At 40.9% G+C, this 17161-nt stretch overlaps 1 protein-coding gene across 2 annotated transcripts in view; it reads left to right on the top strand.

Annotated features, from left to right (window-relative positions):
* RIMS4 (regulating synaptic membrane exocytosis 4) overlaps nt 1-17161 on the top strand; it is a 456978-nt gene that overhangs the window by 254997 nt on the left and 184820 nt on the right. Inside the window, exon 3 of one of the 2 annotated variants that reach the window (XM_078651922.1) lies at nt 5047-5139. The exons of the other annotated variant lie outside the window; for it this stretch is intronic. Within the exon in view, the coding sequence (XP_078508048.1) occupies nt 5047-5139 (93 nt within the window). The remainder of the gene's footprint in view (nt 1-5046; nt 5140-17161) is intronic. 2 annotated transcript variants of the gene reach the window in all.

Below are 17161 nucleotides of genomic sequence, written 5' to 3' on the forward strand. Positions count from 1 at the left end.
CTCATTAGAGGTGAAGCAAAGAAGTACTGCATAGTGCTGGAAGAGGTGTGATGCAGTGACCAGGGTGCCTGACTCCGGACCACGGGGTTCACGGTTTGATCCCCGGCACAAGCGGCAGATTAGCCCAGCACCATATGACTCTGGGCAATAGCTCAATTAATCTTCCCGATGGCCCCCAGCGCCGGGACACCTCTCCGGAGGTAACTGTGCGTTTTACAAATGCTGGTATTTCATTTCATTTCATTTTTTGCACAAGATTTACCAACATAAGTCCACATTAGAAGATCTTGCTATACTTAGATTTTCTCTGAGTGGGGCAAAAACTTCTGTAGTCAGGGGAGGTCATGTCTTTCCAGGATAGGTGATGGTGGATCATCTGAGTCTCAGTGCCCCTGAGGATTTCAAGACCTTTTTACAGTATTTATTGGCGGTTATGGTAAAGAAAGTCTTGAGTAGCAAAACTACCTAGACAATGCTAGCAAAATGATCAGGACTAGGTTCAATAAACATTCCAGGTGAATCCTGTTTCTGAGCAATAAACACAGGTGGGAAAGGTGGGCCCCAGATCTCCTAGCCTAGACTATTGCTATTGTATAGACACTCAGCTGTTAGATTCAAGGGCTCTTGCACGCTTAGGGCTTTTTTGTCTTCACAGTCTCAGGCCAGCTGGAGACCACTGACTGACCTCCCTGAGCCTGGGAGTAAGTCATGGAGTGACTGGTCCAGCCCTTGGAACAATTCTTCAGTCTAGCAGGCTCTCAGAGAGGTGAGCAAAGTTCTTCATTTTTGTGTTTGTTGGTTAATCTGACCTTCAACACAATTTACAAACCATAATAATCTCATCATTCACATGATTTGATTGAAATAAGGCAACCACCAAAATAAAACTCTATTAAAATTACATCCACAGCATCTCACAGTGTTCAGCGGTATCATGCAGCCTCTCTTCTGGACCTCCCAAATGTACAACAGCATAATCAAACAACAAATTAGCTCTCTAAAAAGTCATCAATTATAGCTCAGCTTATGTCTTGGATCTGTGGCACACTACACCAGAGCCGATAACATCAACAGATTTCTCAATCTTATTCAATACAGTGCTCTCTACCTCTATGCCAAGTAATCATGATTTGGCAGGAGAGATCATTTGCCCTAGAAGAACAGATATGAAACCATAGATATCTTCCCAGGTGGTGAAGCTGGCAGAGTGTGAGGAACCCACCATCTTCTCACACTCTGACACAGCTTACTTTTTGAGGCTGCTACATCTGAAGACTGTGTCTAGGGATATGAGAGTGACGTGGTGCAAATGATGGCCTACCCAATGATAGGCTCTGGGAGTGACAAAGCCCATGGAGGGGCCAAAGGGTATTCAGTTTATCACTCTTCCCCTCCTGACGATGAACAAGATAGAGGCGTAGCAGAAGTTAGACAGGGCAGAAGTTGTCCTCCGAACATTCAATATTAAACAGTAGCCCACAAGACCTTCCGATTATATTATAACCACATTACATGTTTCCGTGTACTCAGCAAACCTGACAACTCATACAATTTTTAGATTATTCCATTTCATTATGTATAAACGTTCTTGTGTTAAATAAAAACAATGCATTTAGATGTACCGCATCCTAAGTAAATTGGACATTTTTTGGCACAGATTTCTTTCCATTGAGATTCTATCAAGGAAATGTCTGCCTTTCCTTCCCAAGTAATCGATATATTCTGGTTGTCTGGCTGGCTGTGAAGATTTAATTTGCATAGGCTCACGAGGGCCTGTTTTCTGCTGGGCCCCTCAAACACAAAAATGCCTAAATCAAGATGCTAAACAAACCCACACTGCTTTCCGGTATTGTGTGGAAAAGCATTCCAGATCCTGTAAGTGTATTCGGTCGCCCAACTTAGTGACCTGAGACGTCTCCGGATGTTGTACATTGTGATACAAAGTAGTAGTTCTGGGTTTTGCCAGATGGATATCAGCTCATGCAGAGCAGATATTTTGTTGCTTATCTGTTTTTGCCTCTAAATTCCACTAAGTTGTTCACTTAACCTACGTTGAATTTTCTTGATGAACTTTGGTTTCCAGAATTTAAGGAGAAAACTGGGGCAAAATGGAATGGGAATCCTGAGTGCTAATATATGTGTCTGTCCACATGAAATGAGGGGAGTTTGGAAGCTTGCGTTCCGGCCATACCTCGGGTTAGAAGCAATATAGGAGGAGAATTTGAATTATTTAGGACGCATGATAGGGAATGAAATGGATCCTTCACCAGTAATAACATTGTTAGGTATATCTATTCCAAAAACGTATTTGATTAATCTATTGGTCATCCCACTATTCAACGCCTTAACTCCATTATTCATTTTTCCAGGCCTAATTGTAAGAGAGAGGTCAACGATTTCCTGATCACTGAGCAGACCATATCAGCTCTTTTCGGAGCAGAGGGATCAAGTTATTTTCTTTCTCCAAGGAAAGGCGAGGTGATTCGACTCGATAATCTAGTGGGCAAAGCCCTTGCATAATTGGTACAAATTGTGAGCCCAAAGTGTACCAAGCGTAGACCTTCCCAAAGCTTATCTTCAGCTCCATTTCCTACAATTTGACGTCACAAGGTTGTAAGAGGGTGGGTATCGGGTAAGTAAAATCTCCCGGCCTGCTTCCTGTTATTTAAAAAACATCAGAATAACTTGCTTGAGAGCAAATGCTCTTCTTTTCTATGTGACTCTTTGGCTTCCATCCCTACCCCTACTTTGAAGTGATGGTCCTGACTCAGAACAGAGGGAGGGGCCCCATTGTTGGGTTTGGGGGCTAGCAGGCTGCTCTAGCCCCTTTCAGGATAACAAAGTTACCATAGGGGCTGATAAAATGTGGCCCATTCTGGCAATGTCCAGACGAGAAAGTATATAATTGCCTTCCTTTCTTCCCAGGCAGGCCTGTTAATATATAAATATCTTTATTCTAGAGAAACTCAGGCATAAATTTGTGCATTTACTTTTGCTATGATATATATTTTTATCTTCTGTGTAAAAATATACGCTAAGGGCAAGATCATATCAAAGATTATATGTTTAAATGAGTTGGATCTGTCACCAGGGACATTTTTTACAGGTATGGGGTCTGTAGGCAGCAAGCATCACATGTCAGTAAAATTCGGCTAAGTTCAGAATAAATGAAAGAAGCGAACTGGGGGCAAAAGAACATTTTTCCTTCAACGTGCTTTTACATGTAACACCATATTGGCAGAACGTGTGCACTTACATTTACAAATGTTGAGATCTAATGTTACGTCAAAAAAAAGAGCATGTGGGAGACGGCAAACATACTGGCCTCAAACAGTCGTGTAATGAAACTTAAGCCCCCCTCCAAAGTACATGGAGAGGAGCCACCACTCTCCAGACCCAGTCAGGAGCTCTCAGACCTACCCATGCACAGTGCCAGAGGGAGCCCCCTGCAGCTTGGGGGCTGCGGGGGCTATTGTTAAGCCACTGGCCTCAAAATACAAGCCTGGGGTCCAATTTAGTGATGCATTTGGTCGTAGAGGCTTTTGGACACATTAGTGAGGAGATCAGTGGTGGGTTGATTACCAAACAGATTAGAGGGGCTACGAAAAAGCTAAGATGGTTTGACCACGCTTGCACTTCTGCACACAATAAGTTAAAGAAGGCCTCGAAGGAGTCGCCTAGGAATAACACAGAAGTACAAAACTGTAGCCGGGCGTACAAGCTAGCTCTAAAACATCGCAAAAAGGTTCTTAAAGAGGAGGCTTGGGACCGTCTGCAGGAAACAAGCCAGAATAAAGATTCTAAGTCATTATGACATATTGTAAACTCTCCCTTCTGCTGTGATGATGATAAACCCAGAGTAGAGGCAATGGGACGTAAATCTCCCAGGGCTATGATGAGCATTTATAATGCCAAATGCCGATCAGTAGCGATGTACGGCTCTGAGATGTGGGGACACGTAGATGTCGATTCCTTACAGCTGGTAGAAAATGGGTTTCTTAAAAATCTTTGGGGCTCCTAACCAGTTGCTCACACTTTGTGTGTCATGCAGAGTTGGGCGTAACTTATCTAGAAGATTTAAAAAGGGCGCAGCCAGTGCTCCTATGGCACAAGCTTTGGACATCAGACCACACAGGCTTTAACAGAACCATCGTACAGTACTGTTGTGGTGCCGACCATTTATTGAAAATTCCATGGCTGAAGTACATAAAAATTTTATGCAGGATATTTGTCATTCTGACTACTACGATAATCCTGAATCTTTGTTGCACTTATCAAGAGTATCCTTAAAGAAAATATGCCTGAACAACTTAGAGGAAAATAGATTAACAAAGGAACTTGTGAAGCCCACCGTACAATATAACCAAATGGTACTGACCTGTTATACGATGCAACCATATTTAATTGGTGTTTTAAATGCTCAACATAGATTTGTATTGACACGTTTTAGGCTAGATATTTTTCATTGTTTGACAACCTTTCCCACTACCAACAATTGGTCTTGTCAATTAATATGCTGTCCTTGCGATCAGATCTCTAAACAATCAACTATTCATGTACTGTTTTTCTGCAAATTTTATACAGACCTAAGGACTATTTTTATAAAGCCTCTAATGAAATCGTAAAATTTTAGACAATGCAGACCAGCCTACTTATACCTACAATTGCTACCAGACTTGTTTTCATGTGTGGTAGTGGCAAGATTCTTGAGGTCTGTCATCACTAAAAGGAAGTTTTTAACTGCTGTATTTTAAATTGGCAAGCGTTTTTACTGAACCTGTTTTTTAATGAATTGATTAACTCTTCTCATTTTTAAACCTGTACTGAACTGTAAGCTTTTATGATTCTTTGTTTGAATCGAATAAAGTTGATTTGAAATAGTGATGCATTTAAATAAAACGTTTTGGGGTTTGGCATCAGGTCACATGGGAGCCTTACTGTGCTGTTGGACCTGACCAACACCCTCACAACTCTGCTCTGTGTACTCGGTTTGTGTTTGTGACTGAAGCGCATAGAACAGCTGTTTAAAACTCTATTTCTTTACAGCCCTGCATGCAGTAACACCCCCAGACCGGCAAGGGGCGTGGAGCAGCAGAGCCCAGCTCGATCGCCATTGAAAGGAGAAGCTGAGCTATGGAGGTGAGGCTTGTTTTGTATTTCATAAGACTGGCATGCAATTTTACAGTGTCTTGCTTTCCATCTGTAGTTTTTCTTTGCTTTCCATAATCACGAAGAATTATTGAAATTTAAATGCATTTTTATATCCCAGACTTCTCCAACGAGTAGTTCGTGAGCCACTGGTAGCTCCCCCAACTGCCTAAAAGTAGCTCTCATGTGTGTAGCCCAGTCTACAAAATTAAACGTGTTTGATTGGTTGAATTATTATGTCTTTATCAAAAATGAAAAGCATGTATTTGAGATGAAAATGTGTGTATTTTCAGAACACATACCCTGATGTTTGTAGACATTTTTTCGAATTTCCAAAATATGTATAAAGCAGGCTAATTGAGTGACAAGTCATGGAGTATAAGGGATATATATATATATATTTTTTTTTTATTTCAAAAGAATTTTATTGTTATAAAGAGGTAAGTGAAGTACATAGTATAAGTAATAGTGATACAAATGATAATAGATTGGTAGCAATCAGAAGCTGACTTTCGAAAATGAGTCGTAGCAAATACATCCAAAAATAGAAGCAATCTGCCAAAAAACAGAAAGTGGAATCAATTAATAGAAATTAAATGTCTTAGGCCGAGTCACAACCAAGAGTATCACTATCAGCTGGTATAATCAGGGGAGGAAAGGAAAGGAAAGAAGAAAAAGAAGAAAGAATGAGAAAAAAGAGGGAAAGAGAGGAAAAAGAGATAGAAGACAGATAAGGAGGAGAAGAAAGAAAGAGAGAAGGATTTCCAATGAATACACCCAACAAACAATACGCCATTCATCCAACCGAGTCGAAGGGATATTGATCAACCAACCCCTTGGACGACAACTCCATATAGTTATCTAGAGCAGTCCACACCTCACTAGCAATAGATGGAGAAAGGTGAGCATGATCGACCGAGGTATGAGCACTTCTTAAAAAGGAAACCCAAGCCCACCACGTATGATAAGAAACAGAGGAAAAGGATTTCCCATAAGAATCACTTTCACAGCAACAGTCAATAGGAGATCCAACAACTGTATTTCCATGGGTTCCAGGGGGAGAGGGACTGAAGCAGCTAATGGACCTAAGAGAATTAATGGGAAAGAGAGTGGAAACCTAATACCAAAGATGAGCATGAGGTGTTTGTGAATGAGATCCCAAAAGGGTTGGAGGAGGGAGCATTCAAAAAACATATGCGGAAAATCACCTGCCAATAAACCGCAGCTCCAACATAGATTATCCTCCTTGAGATTGAGCGAATGTAGACGAACAGGAGTCCAATGAAGAAGGTTGACATAGAAAAATTTAGATTGCTCTAACGACGGGGCGATTTTATTGCGAAGAGAAAGTTTACCAATCATCTGCCAAGTGTCTGAAGAAATATGGGCAGTAAGACCATGTTCAAAATGGTGCAACCATTTCGTTTGATCAACAGTCTGCGTAGGTAGCGAAACAGTTGATAAAAATTTATAAATTTTAGAGGCGACATGACCAGATTTAGTCCATATGTGAAAAAGAGTAATCGTAGGAGAAGTAGGATGAAGACGCACCTTAGCAAGTGCTACTTTGATTTTGAGAAAAGTATAAAAATCTAAATTAGTTAAAGAATGTTGTTGAGCTAAGGAGGAAAAAGGTAATGGCTCATTATTAGAGTAATCAAGATGTTTAACAAGCGAAATCCCCTTAGCAGCCCAATAAGATATCAGAGAAGGATCAATATTAATTTTAATTTTTGAATTTCGCCAAATAGACGACCACCTAGATTTGTGAAGTGGAATCGCCACTTTCTTGTCTACCTTCCGAACCGCAGCAAGAGTATCCAGAATAATAGAGCGGGAAAATGGGATGGATAAGGTAGACGCAGTGCAAAAGGAAGCAGTCGGTAATGGAGAAGCCAATTCCTGTTCTATTAACAACCAAGAAGGAACAGGAGTAGGGGGAGAAGAGAACCATAGCGCACCTTGAGAAGCCAAAAAGGCAGTTTGGTACTTCTCCCAATCAGGGAGATTACATCCACCCATATCATAAGGCTTCCGTAAGAATTTATAGGCAATTCTAGCCCGTTTATCATTCCATAAAAATTTAGAAGTCAGAACATCAATTTCATGAAAGAAGGAATCCGATAACTTTACCGGGAGCATAGAGGAGACAAAGTTAACAATAGGTGTAATCATCATTTTGAGGGTTTGAAGGCGACCCCACCAGGAGATGTGTTTCGGGGACCACGTGTCCAAAAGACGACGTACCTTAAGAATAGTCTGGGATTCATTATAGGCAATTGTAGCAGATAAGGTCGAGCAAAAATAGATACCCAAGTATTTTAAATGTTTAGACTGCCATTTAATACCAGCAGAACCCATATGCGTAGAGAAACAGTGGGCATTGAAGGGGAACATCTTGGTCTTATCCCTATTCAAAGAGTACCCTGAAACACTCGAAAAAATGGAAATCGTGTCCGAGATAGCCGGGATAGCCAAGGCAATATCATCTGAAAAAATAAGGACATCATCCGCATACGCAGCAGTTTTAATACGATGAGGACCAAAAGAAAAAGCTTTAATGTCTGGGTGTAGCTCAATCAATCGAAGAAGGGGGTCAATGGACAATAAAAATAAAAGGGGAGAGAGGGGACAACCCTGTCTGGTGCCTTGGCGAAAATTAAAAAAGGACGACGTAGCACCATTAACTCTTATGTTAGCTCTAGGTTGAGAGTATAGGGACATGACCATGTTGATAAAGGAATCACCAAGCTTATGTGCACACAAGACAGCACGAAGAAAAGGCCAAGAGACCTTATCAAAGGCCTTTTCAGCATCAAGAGCCAAGGCCGCAGCTGGGAGATGAGAACGTTTAGCTGCTCCAAGAATATGGCAAAATGTACGGATATTATCACGCGCAAGCCGACCCTTCACAAAACCCGTTTGAGAGGGATGGACCAGGTTAGGAATGAAGGATTCCAATCTCTTGGCTAAGATTTTAGCAAAAATCTTAGCCTTCATGTTAAGAAGAGAAATAGGACGGAAGTTTTTGGGATCAGAATGATCTTTTCCGTCTTTTGGAATCACTACAATGGTAGCATCAGCCGCCGTGCCAGAAACAGACCCATCCTTAATAAAAGCGTCAAAGACACATTGAAGCTTGGGAACAATCACAGGAAGAAAAGTTTTATAAAAAAGAATAGGGTATCCATCAGGCCCTGGAGCCTTACCAGAACGAGTGGCTTTAATTGCGGCAATAATTTCTTCAGGAGTAATCGGACCATTTAAAAAATTGCTATCTTTCACGGATACCGACTTCACCGGAACAGGCTTCAAGAAATCTTGACATTGCTCAAAAGAGGCCTGATTAGAAGGGGTATATAAATTATTATAGAAATCACGAAAGACCTCAAGAATTTCCTCAGTCTGAAATTTTTTAGATCCAAGGTGATCATTAATAGAAGAAATTTGGGAAGACTTAAAGGAGGAATCCTGAAATTTAAACGTAGCCGCAAGAATCTTCCCAGCTCGATTTTTTAACAAAAGCCTTTTGGATTTCTGAGCCTGAACCCCAATATGAGCTCTTTTGGTAACTATAGTATTATATGTGTACTTTAAGTGTTTGATTAACTGAAGGCAAGATTTATCCTTAGAATGTCTAAAGGTAGATTCCAGATTTTTAATTTCAGTTGCTAAATCTGTAAGTTCTTTTTTAATAGCAGCATTCCTTTTTGACATGCATTGAATAACCTGGCCACGGAAAGTACATTTAAACGAATCCCAGAGGACAATTGGGGAAGAGACTGAGCCCTCATTTTCCAGGAAAAAGGTTTCGATTGCATTAGAAAACTCATCAATCTGAGCAGAATCATGTAAAATTTCTGTATTTAATCTCCAGGAGCGAGCTCTTGATTTAGGAGCAAAGGATAACAAAGTAAACGTAACTGCGGCATAATCAGAAATCAGGATAGGATGAATAAGAGGAGATGAAGAAGACGAAACAAGAGAGGAGTGAACCAATAAATAATCAATACGAGAAAAGGTAGAATGAGGAGACGAAAAAAAGGAAAAATCACTACCAGTGGGATTGTGAAGCTGCCAGACATCCTGAAGACGAGTTATGGAGCACATGTTAAGCATTTGTTTATGGGATTTTGGAGGCCGAAATTGAAAAGCTGAATTCCTATCTAGAATGGGATCTATTGGTAAATTAATATTCCCCACCAACAATAAGATTCCCAGAGTGGGGTGTGTCGTTTAATTTTTTGGTAACCGTTTTCCAAAAAGACGGATCATCCTTATTAGGGGCGTAAATGTTCATAACATATAAATCCGCGTTACCATCAGACAACCTAGTTAAGAGCCAGCGACCCTCAGTATCATGGTCAGAAGAAACTATGGATAATCCTGAATTTTTTAAAATTAAAGTAATGACTCCATTTCTTTTGCCGCAAGCCTCGGAACAGACAACATCTGAAACCCATTCCTTCTTCAGGAATAACGCTTCTCTGGTAGAGACCTTTGTTTCCTGAAAAAGGATTAGATCTGAGGAGAGAGATTTGCAATAATCTAAAATGTTGGACCTTTTCACAGGATGATTTAAACCCTTAACATTAAGGGACAACACATTCAAGCCCGGCATAGACAGAAATTGAAAACACTAACATAATCCATCGAAGGCAAGCAAAAAACAGGCAGCACAAATACAAGCATCCAGACATCAAGCATTAACGTCGAAGAAGGCGAGTCCATGAAGGAAATCCGAAAGAAGAAAAGAGACAAGAGAGGAGAAGAAAGAAGAGAGAGAAGAGCCAGCAAGGGAGGTCTGAAAAAGACCAACTTCATACTAGGGGGAACGTGGGAAGGCGAGCAAGGGGACCATCATGAGGGATGATTACAATTAATATGATCAACCCCAAAACAGTATATAACTAAGTACACGCAATTAGGAGATAGAAACACCTGCAATATGAACTAATACCATTAGAATATTACCAAAAATAATTCATCCCCACAAATCTAGAAAGGCAAGAAGCATATACCAATTAAATCACAAGTAACAGGTAAATTAACCAAAAAAGTGGAATAGGTGGAAGAGAGATAGAAAACTAGCAAAATAAATGCAATAACAAGTCACAGCTATATTTACATCTATCATAAAGAGAGTAAAACACTATGAAAACATCATAAAAATAAATGCAAATTAGAGAAAATGAAGGTGAAGTAGGCAGTATAAAAACCAGGAAAGAATAAAAGAAGAAAAGCATATATCCTAAGAAGACTATAGGAGGTAGCATAAAGAAGAGAGATGATATATACTAGAGCACAGCACTAAAAAGGAGGACAATATAACAACTAATGAAGCATCACACCAGATATTTACCAGGAGCTATAATAGAGTGAGGATGAATATGAAAAAACGCAAGATAAGCACACAATTCACTGTCCTTACATATATAAATCCTATTATAATAAGATGATACGAAATGCAGAAACCTGTCAAATATATATTAATAGAAAGTAGGAAAACAAGGGAGTAAAAAGTGCAATATAACTATAAAAGCTTAGTATAAAGTATACGAAAAATACACAGATTTGCAATGGGCTACCAGCTATTTACAAAGATATTTAAATAGTTGAGAGTCAAAACAATCAATGAAACAGCAATGGAAATGTGTATCAAACCTAAATATACAATAAATAATCAAAGGTACTTATACGCAAGGAATTGTCATGCATAAGGCAAAGAAACCTCATTATAATTAGCTATAGAAAACAGGAAGGAACATCAAGCGAAAAGAAAGTCATATATGATATTTAGACAAACTGGTAGTAAAATATAAAAGCAATCCAATATCTGAGACCTAAGAAAAAAAAAACATATAATAGTAATAAAGCCAAGCAAGCAATAAAACAATAGCCAATTAAGCACATAAATAAATGCAAGGTACAATACTTGTAGCCTGGCGAGCGCAACTAAACGCAATTATAGAAAAAAGATAATAATAAAAAGCCTATGACCGAAATTTATAACATAACACAAACAGTACCAGACAAATTGAAGTCAAGAAGACTAAAGACATACACGAAGAATAACCAGACACGACGGAATATCCAAGTACAACTCAAGTGAGAAACTAGACCACTCAAATAAACAATAAAGAAGGAAAAAAATCTAAGGACGGGGATAAAGAAAAGACTTAATGTAAATGCACACGTTTACCAAAAGAAACAAAAATAGATAAACACAAAAAAGCCAATCGGAAACAGATCATACAAAAGCAGATTACAATTACAAAGCGGAACAAAGAAACAGAAATGGGATATGTCCAATATAACAATGAGGAGTGAGAGAACGAAGATAAACAGAACAAACCACAAGGAAGAAGAAAAAACACTATCCAATCGCAAAAACAAAAGCAATGAGAAGGAAAACCGACAAGAAAAGGGAAGGCACTACTACACTAATGAGAAGGAGATAACACTTAGAAAAACCGAACATGCCAAATGACAACATCATAAAAACGGAAAGGAGACCACACCGAATACAAACAAAAAAAAAATATCATCAAAAAACTCGACTGTCAACACCAGTCACAAAAGAAAGCTATAGACGCACCATCAACAGGGAGCACGCAGGTCTAAAAAGGGTAAACTCAATAGACCCGGAAAAACAGAAAGACACCAAGAAGGCAAAGAATCACATCAAGTGCCAGAAGCACCAGAAACACGCGAAGCCTCCAATTGAAGTTCCATCTGTAGTTCCATCTGATTGTCTAGAAAAGAGGCTAGATCAGAAGGTTCGTCGAAGATTCTGGAGCGACCTTTGAAAGTAATGCGAAATTTGGAAGGGCCAGAGAAGGAAAAAGGGATATTCATCTCTGATAAACGCTTCCGATGGTTAAGAAAGCCTTTCTTCCTTATCACCGTGTCTCTGGCAAAGTCTTGAGAAATCGAGATACGGTGACCTTCCCAAGAAACAACTTTAATCTTTCGCATATGAGCCAAAATTTGTTCCGTGTGTTGATGATGCAGCGGCTTAAAAATGACAGCCCTTGGTTGCGTAGCAGATTTAGATCGAAAAGTGGGGACACGATGTGCCCTTTCCAGCTCAAAGTCTCTTTGAAAAGAAATTTGCAGAGTAGAAGGCAGCCATTGGTATAAGAAGTCAATCATCGACGGCACACCTTTCTCGGCTTCTTCAGGAAGGCCAAAAATGCGCAGGTTGGATCTGCGGTTACGGTCCTCCTGCTCAGTGAGATCCCTCCGCAAGGCCACCATTGAGCGCTCTAATTGGAAAGAGATCTAGATTGCTTTTGCATTTGATCCTCTGCGCCACTAATGCGCGTCTCCGTGGCAGAGACACGAACGGAGAGAGCCTTAAGATCATTTCTGATGGCAGCTACCTCAACCTGCAATAAATCTGTATTAGTCTTGGTAGACTGCGCAATGTCATGCACATCATTGAGACGTGTCAGAATAGCCTCCAGAGTTGAATTAGTCTCTTTTTGAGAGGATTCAGGTGTAGGAGATATTTGTTTGAGTCTTTTAAGAGAAGCTTTCGACTCCTTGGTATCTTTAGCATTCGGCGACAAACCCATATTTGCCGCCATAAAGCCACCCAAACCAGGGCAGAATAGGCAACCACTCAGAGAACTGAGGAAAAACCCAAAGCCTGAGAATAGTGGTGCAATCAGGAGGCAAGGATAAAAAAAGGAAAGTAGAAAAAATATTCAAGTGCACCTCCAGCAGGTATCGCAAAGCAATAAATAGCGGCGGAAATATATGCAAAAAAGTCTCATCACCAAAAATGCCAAGACACTGCCAATGTGAAGAATACACCTGCAAAAACTAAGAAGCCAAACAGCCAAAAAAAGAGTTCATTATAAAGCCACACAGCATGGAAAACGGATAAAAAAAACGTTATAAGCTTGTCAGGGTTAATAGTAGTCACCAACACCTGTTTGCGTTTATGCCGGAGAAAAGCGTAGTCATGGTACCTCTGGTGTTGAGGAAACTCGGACCTGCGTGAGGAGATGACACAAAATGGCGGCCGTGCATGGAGACACCGAGCGTCACCTCAAAGTGTCAAAATAGCAGGCACCAGCAGCTCCAGGACACAGGAAGGACGTTCAGCCAGACCACGGCACATTCCAACACCTGAGGCTCCGTTTGTAGAAGTGTGGGGTCACTGGAAGCGGAGAAGCACCTCAGACGGCCCTCGCTCGTCTCGGAGCTCAAGCGCAAACCGCCATTCCAAAGCGGCGCGCAAGCCACGCCCCCTATAAAGGAGATATATTAATATTATGATTAGCTTGGTGCCAAGGTCACTGCAATTATAGCAGGTATGCATTACCGCAGAGAGGCATTCCACAATGACAAAGCATTTTCTATATTAATGCTGGCAACAGGGCCTCAGGAAGTGATGAGATCACTGATGGTAATCTTGTATATGGGAGGCACTAGTGTAATCTTGTCAGTTACGATCACTATTACAGCACTAATAATATTAGTAGGTTGTGATGATTTCCACTGAACAAAAGTTGAAAAACAGTTAGTAGACCCCTGGACTAGCATGTAAAAACTCTTCCTTGGGTTGCCTGCTCTTTCAGAAGAACTGATTTCATACATGACATGCACTAATTCTGCTTGCCTTTCAGAAGGAGTACCATTTCACTGCAGTCCATTCTGCCTTTCCAAAGGACTTGTACATGGGTCTAAAGCACCTTTGCTTCCCATTGGTGTTGAAACATGTTATTCATGAAACTGGTGTAAAAAATATAAATCCTGTTGCATTTTAGGGTTTGAAATGACTGATTTTGTGCTCGAACAACATGCACCATCTCCCCATTTCATGCTACAGTTCATCTCATGAAGGCCTGGCAGGTGAACTCTCTTCGGTTCACATATTTTTCCTCACTCTGCTCTCCTCGGAGTACGAGAAGTTCCCAAAAACTCAGAACAGAGTTTTTTCCTTGCTCTTGCTCACCAGCGTCAAGAGTAAGTGAAGAAAATCCACCTCCCAGTGAAATTTCTCAATGCGGGCTGTCAGCTTTCTAAACACGGGCGGGCGCGGATGGTCGCGTCCGCTGGCATTGAGAAACCTTCTGTTTGTGTTGAGAAAGCTGCTGCTCATGTGGAAAATCTACTCGAGCAGCAAGAAAAGAAGCAGCACCCTCTTGTGCTGTGCATGGAGCAATTTGCGTAGGACTAACACTCGCCGCTGAAAATCAACGTGAATGGCATGACCAAACACACGCCGCCGGTTGTGGAACTCCGCGTAGCGCGGCAGAGTTTTTAGTCACTGCGCGGAGTTCTACGTAGCGGAATTTCATAAACTCCGCCTAGGGCTACTCTGTATCCGTGGGCGTTCTCTCAGTTTACGCCAATTGATGATGCTAATGCTAAGGCATAGACATATTTTTGCATTCATTCCCTAGCAGAATAGACTATGCATTCTGCCAATAATCCTTCACGTGGAACCCAAGGTCTAGAGAGGGAAGCATTGGCTCAGTAGTGGATCCTAAACCGTGTCTCACCCAGAGGAATGTTCCCAGGAAAGTCACTTAGCAGCCCCATGAATTGAGATAAAAAAATATTTTTCACTAGACTTGTCTTGGACGTTTTTCAAAAATGCTTTATAAGGAGCCCTGCAATGGTCTCTCTTCAGTCACCAAATGTTGCAAATAAATTATTTTGTTAGTTTGATGTTGCCTTTGCTCTAGCAATACATAAATTGTTCTAAACCATCCAATTCGACAGGAATTGTTTTTCCACCTGTTCCACGAATTACATGTTTTAACACCAATGGGAAGCCTAGTAAAAAGGATGTCCTCTGTCTGGTTTTCTTCGTAACAAATCATTAGTCTCTAAGCCTTATACTCATTTGAATAATCAAAATACACTGTTCAACTTAATTGTTGTGGTTTGGTGAATCAGCATTCTCCCCTTGAAAAGAAATCAAAGCGCTCATTGTTATCTAACCCCGGCAAAGAACAGCTTCAAAACCTATCCCTCCTGCAGACAAGATATGCTTTTCACACTCTAGAAAAGAACTTACCCCACATAAATCACTGAAAAATGAATTTTTTCTTTAACTAAAACATACATGTAACATACAGTATTATGTGTTTAATTAATATTGTTCTGTTAAAAGAGACATATGTATTCCTAGCAATAATAAACGAATTTAAACAAAGTAATAGAAAAGGAAATAGCATGGTATAGTCCAGCAGTGCTATGCCAGTCCATTGGCCAAATTTACAAAGCGCCTGTTCTTGGGCTTCAAGGAGTGTGATCTCTTCCCCACAGGCCCTTGCAGGCATTCAAGTACAGTGTCACTTGCTCTCGCTGTCTTCCAATTTGTCAAATTGTAATCACATGGTTAGATTGTTGCTGGAGTTACCTGCCCTCAGTAATCGACCTTCAAAGGATAAAAGTCTAGCTGAAAATGTAAGATATTCTAAAATGTGACCAGCAAACAGTGCTCTAATCTCTGGAGCTGACTTAATACCATATTCAACGGGAAACACAAGGAAATATTTTGCTCTGAAATTGTACAAAGAGATTATCTACGGATTATAACAATCATCAAATTTGATATCAGGGCGACATTTATTCTTTTTGCAGACAATTGGAGTGAACTTCCTCCTGAACCTGTCCATGTTCCTCCAACCACATTAAATGTTACCCTGACAGAACCTGTGTTTTCAGTCTGCAAGAAATAGGTTTCCACCTCAGAAACATTAACCAGAAACAGTGAAAGGATTATTAGCGTTACAAGCAAAAATAAATGTTGCCTTGTCACCCTCTCCCCTCCTTAAAGCACTATACATTCATGGGTTTATTTATGAGAGGTTTCTGTCATGCTTGCACCACACAATGTGGTACATGTGTGTTTCAAACCTCTACAACAGTTTTATGAAGCCAAGCAAAACCACTTTGCTTGACTTTGAAAGGCTGCAAAAATCTTTAAGGCAACGCAGTGCAAATTGCTGCGTTGCCTTACTTTGCGCAAGGGAGGCTTTGCAGTGAATGTTCCCTCACAACTCCCATGGTTTTTGACGCATTCCCAGACTTAGAAGGACTTGTAAACCTGGAAATGCACCAAAAAGATATGCACCTCTCCCCACCCCCGGTGAGGCATAAGGACGAGAAATGCCTTTATTTCTCCTTGTTTTTGCCTCTTTCTATGTATTTCTAAATTCTTCAGCACAATTACAAAGAGGTAAATGCCTCTCAGGACTGTTTTTTAAACAATCCTGAATGCTACATAGTCACCATCGGGAAGGAGGTGTGGCGCCGTGGCCAGCGTGACTGACCCTGGACACTGGGGATCACGGTTCGATCCCTGGCTCCGGCAGCAGGGGTCTGCCCAGCACCATGTGACTCTGGGCAAAAGCTTGCTTGATCTTCCCAAGGGCACCAGTGCCGAGAAACCCCTTCAGTGATCCGTGCGCTATACAAGTACTGGATTTACATTTATTTATTTTACCATTGCCCCATGGTGCAAGGGTGCCTTCATTGGCGCTAGGCTTCCAAAACGGCGTCAGCGTCAGCACAGGGCGAAAGGACGGGCATACGCGGTAGTGAATAAATTTGACACATCCCTGCCCTTTCCCCTTGATGCAGGGCAGCACAGCAAGGAGCAGCAAGACGAATGCCTTAAATCGCCTTACTGACACGTCACCCTTGTATTGCCATTGCGGAATTCCTGTTAGATCAATTTCAAAGCAAGCCGAAGGGAACATTTTATTTTCAAGACTAATTAACCTGCCTCTCTCGCATACTCCAGCGAATAAATGTCACTTGAAAACCCATGAAACAGCAATTATAACTGCAATTATATTTCTGGGAAGTGTTCTTGGAAAATGCAACCAGCTTAGAGTGTGCAGGGCTAAGAACGAATTTACCAGGAACTCAAATGAATTCCTATGCAAAGCCCTGAAACGGATTCACTTGTTAGAAACGAATAAATGCATTGCATTGGGGAATGCTGGGGGGGAGGGGAGAGTGTGTGTGTGTGTGTGGGGGG

Source organism: Lissotriton helveticus, chromosome 7 (assembly GCF_964261635.1).
Source record: "Lissotriton helveticus chromosome 7, aLisHel1.1, whole genome shotgun sequence".
Lineage (NCBI taxonomy): Eukaryota > Metazoa > Chordata > Amphibia > Caudata > Salamandridae > Lissotriton > Lissotriton helveticus.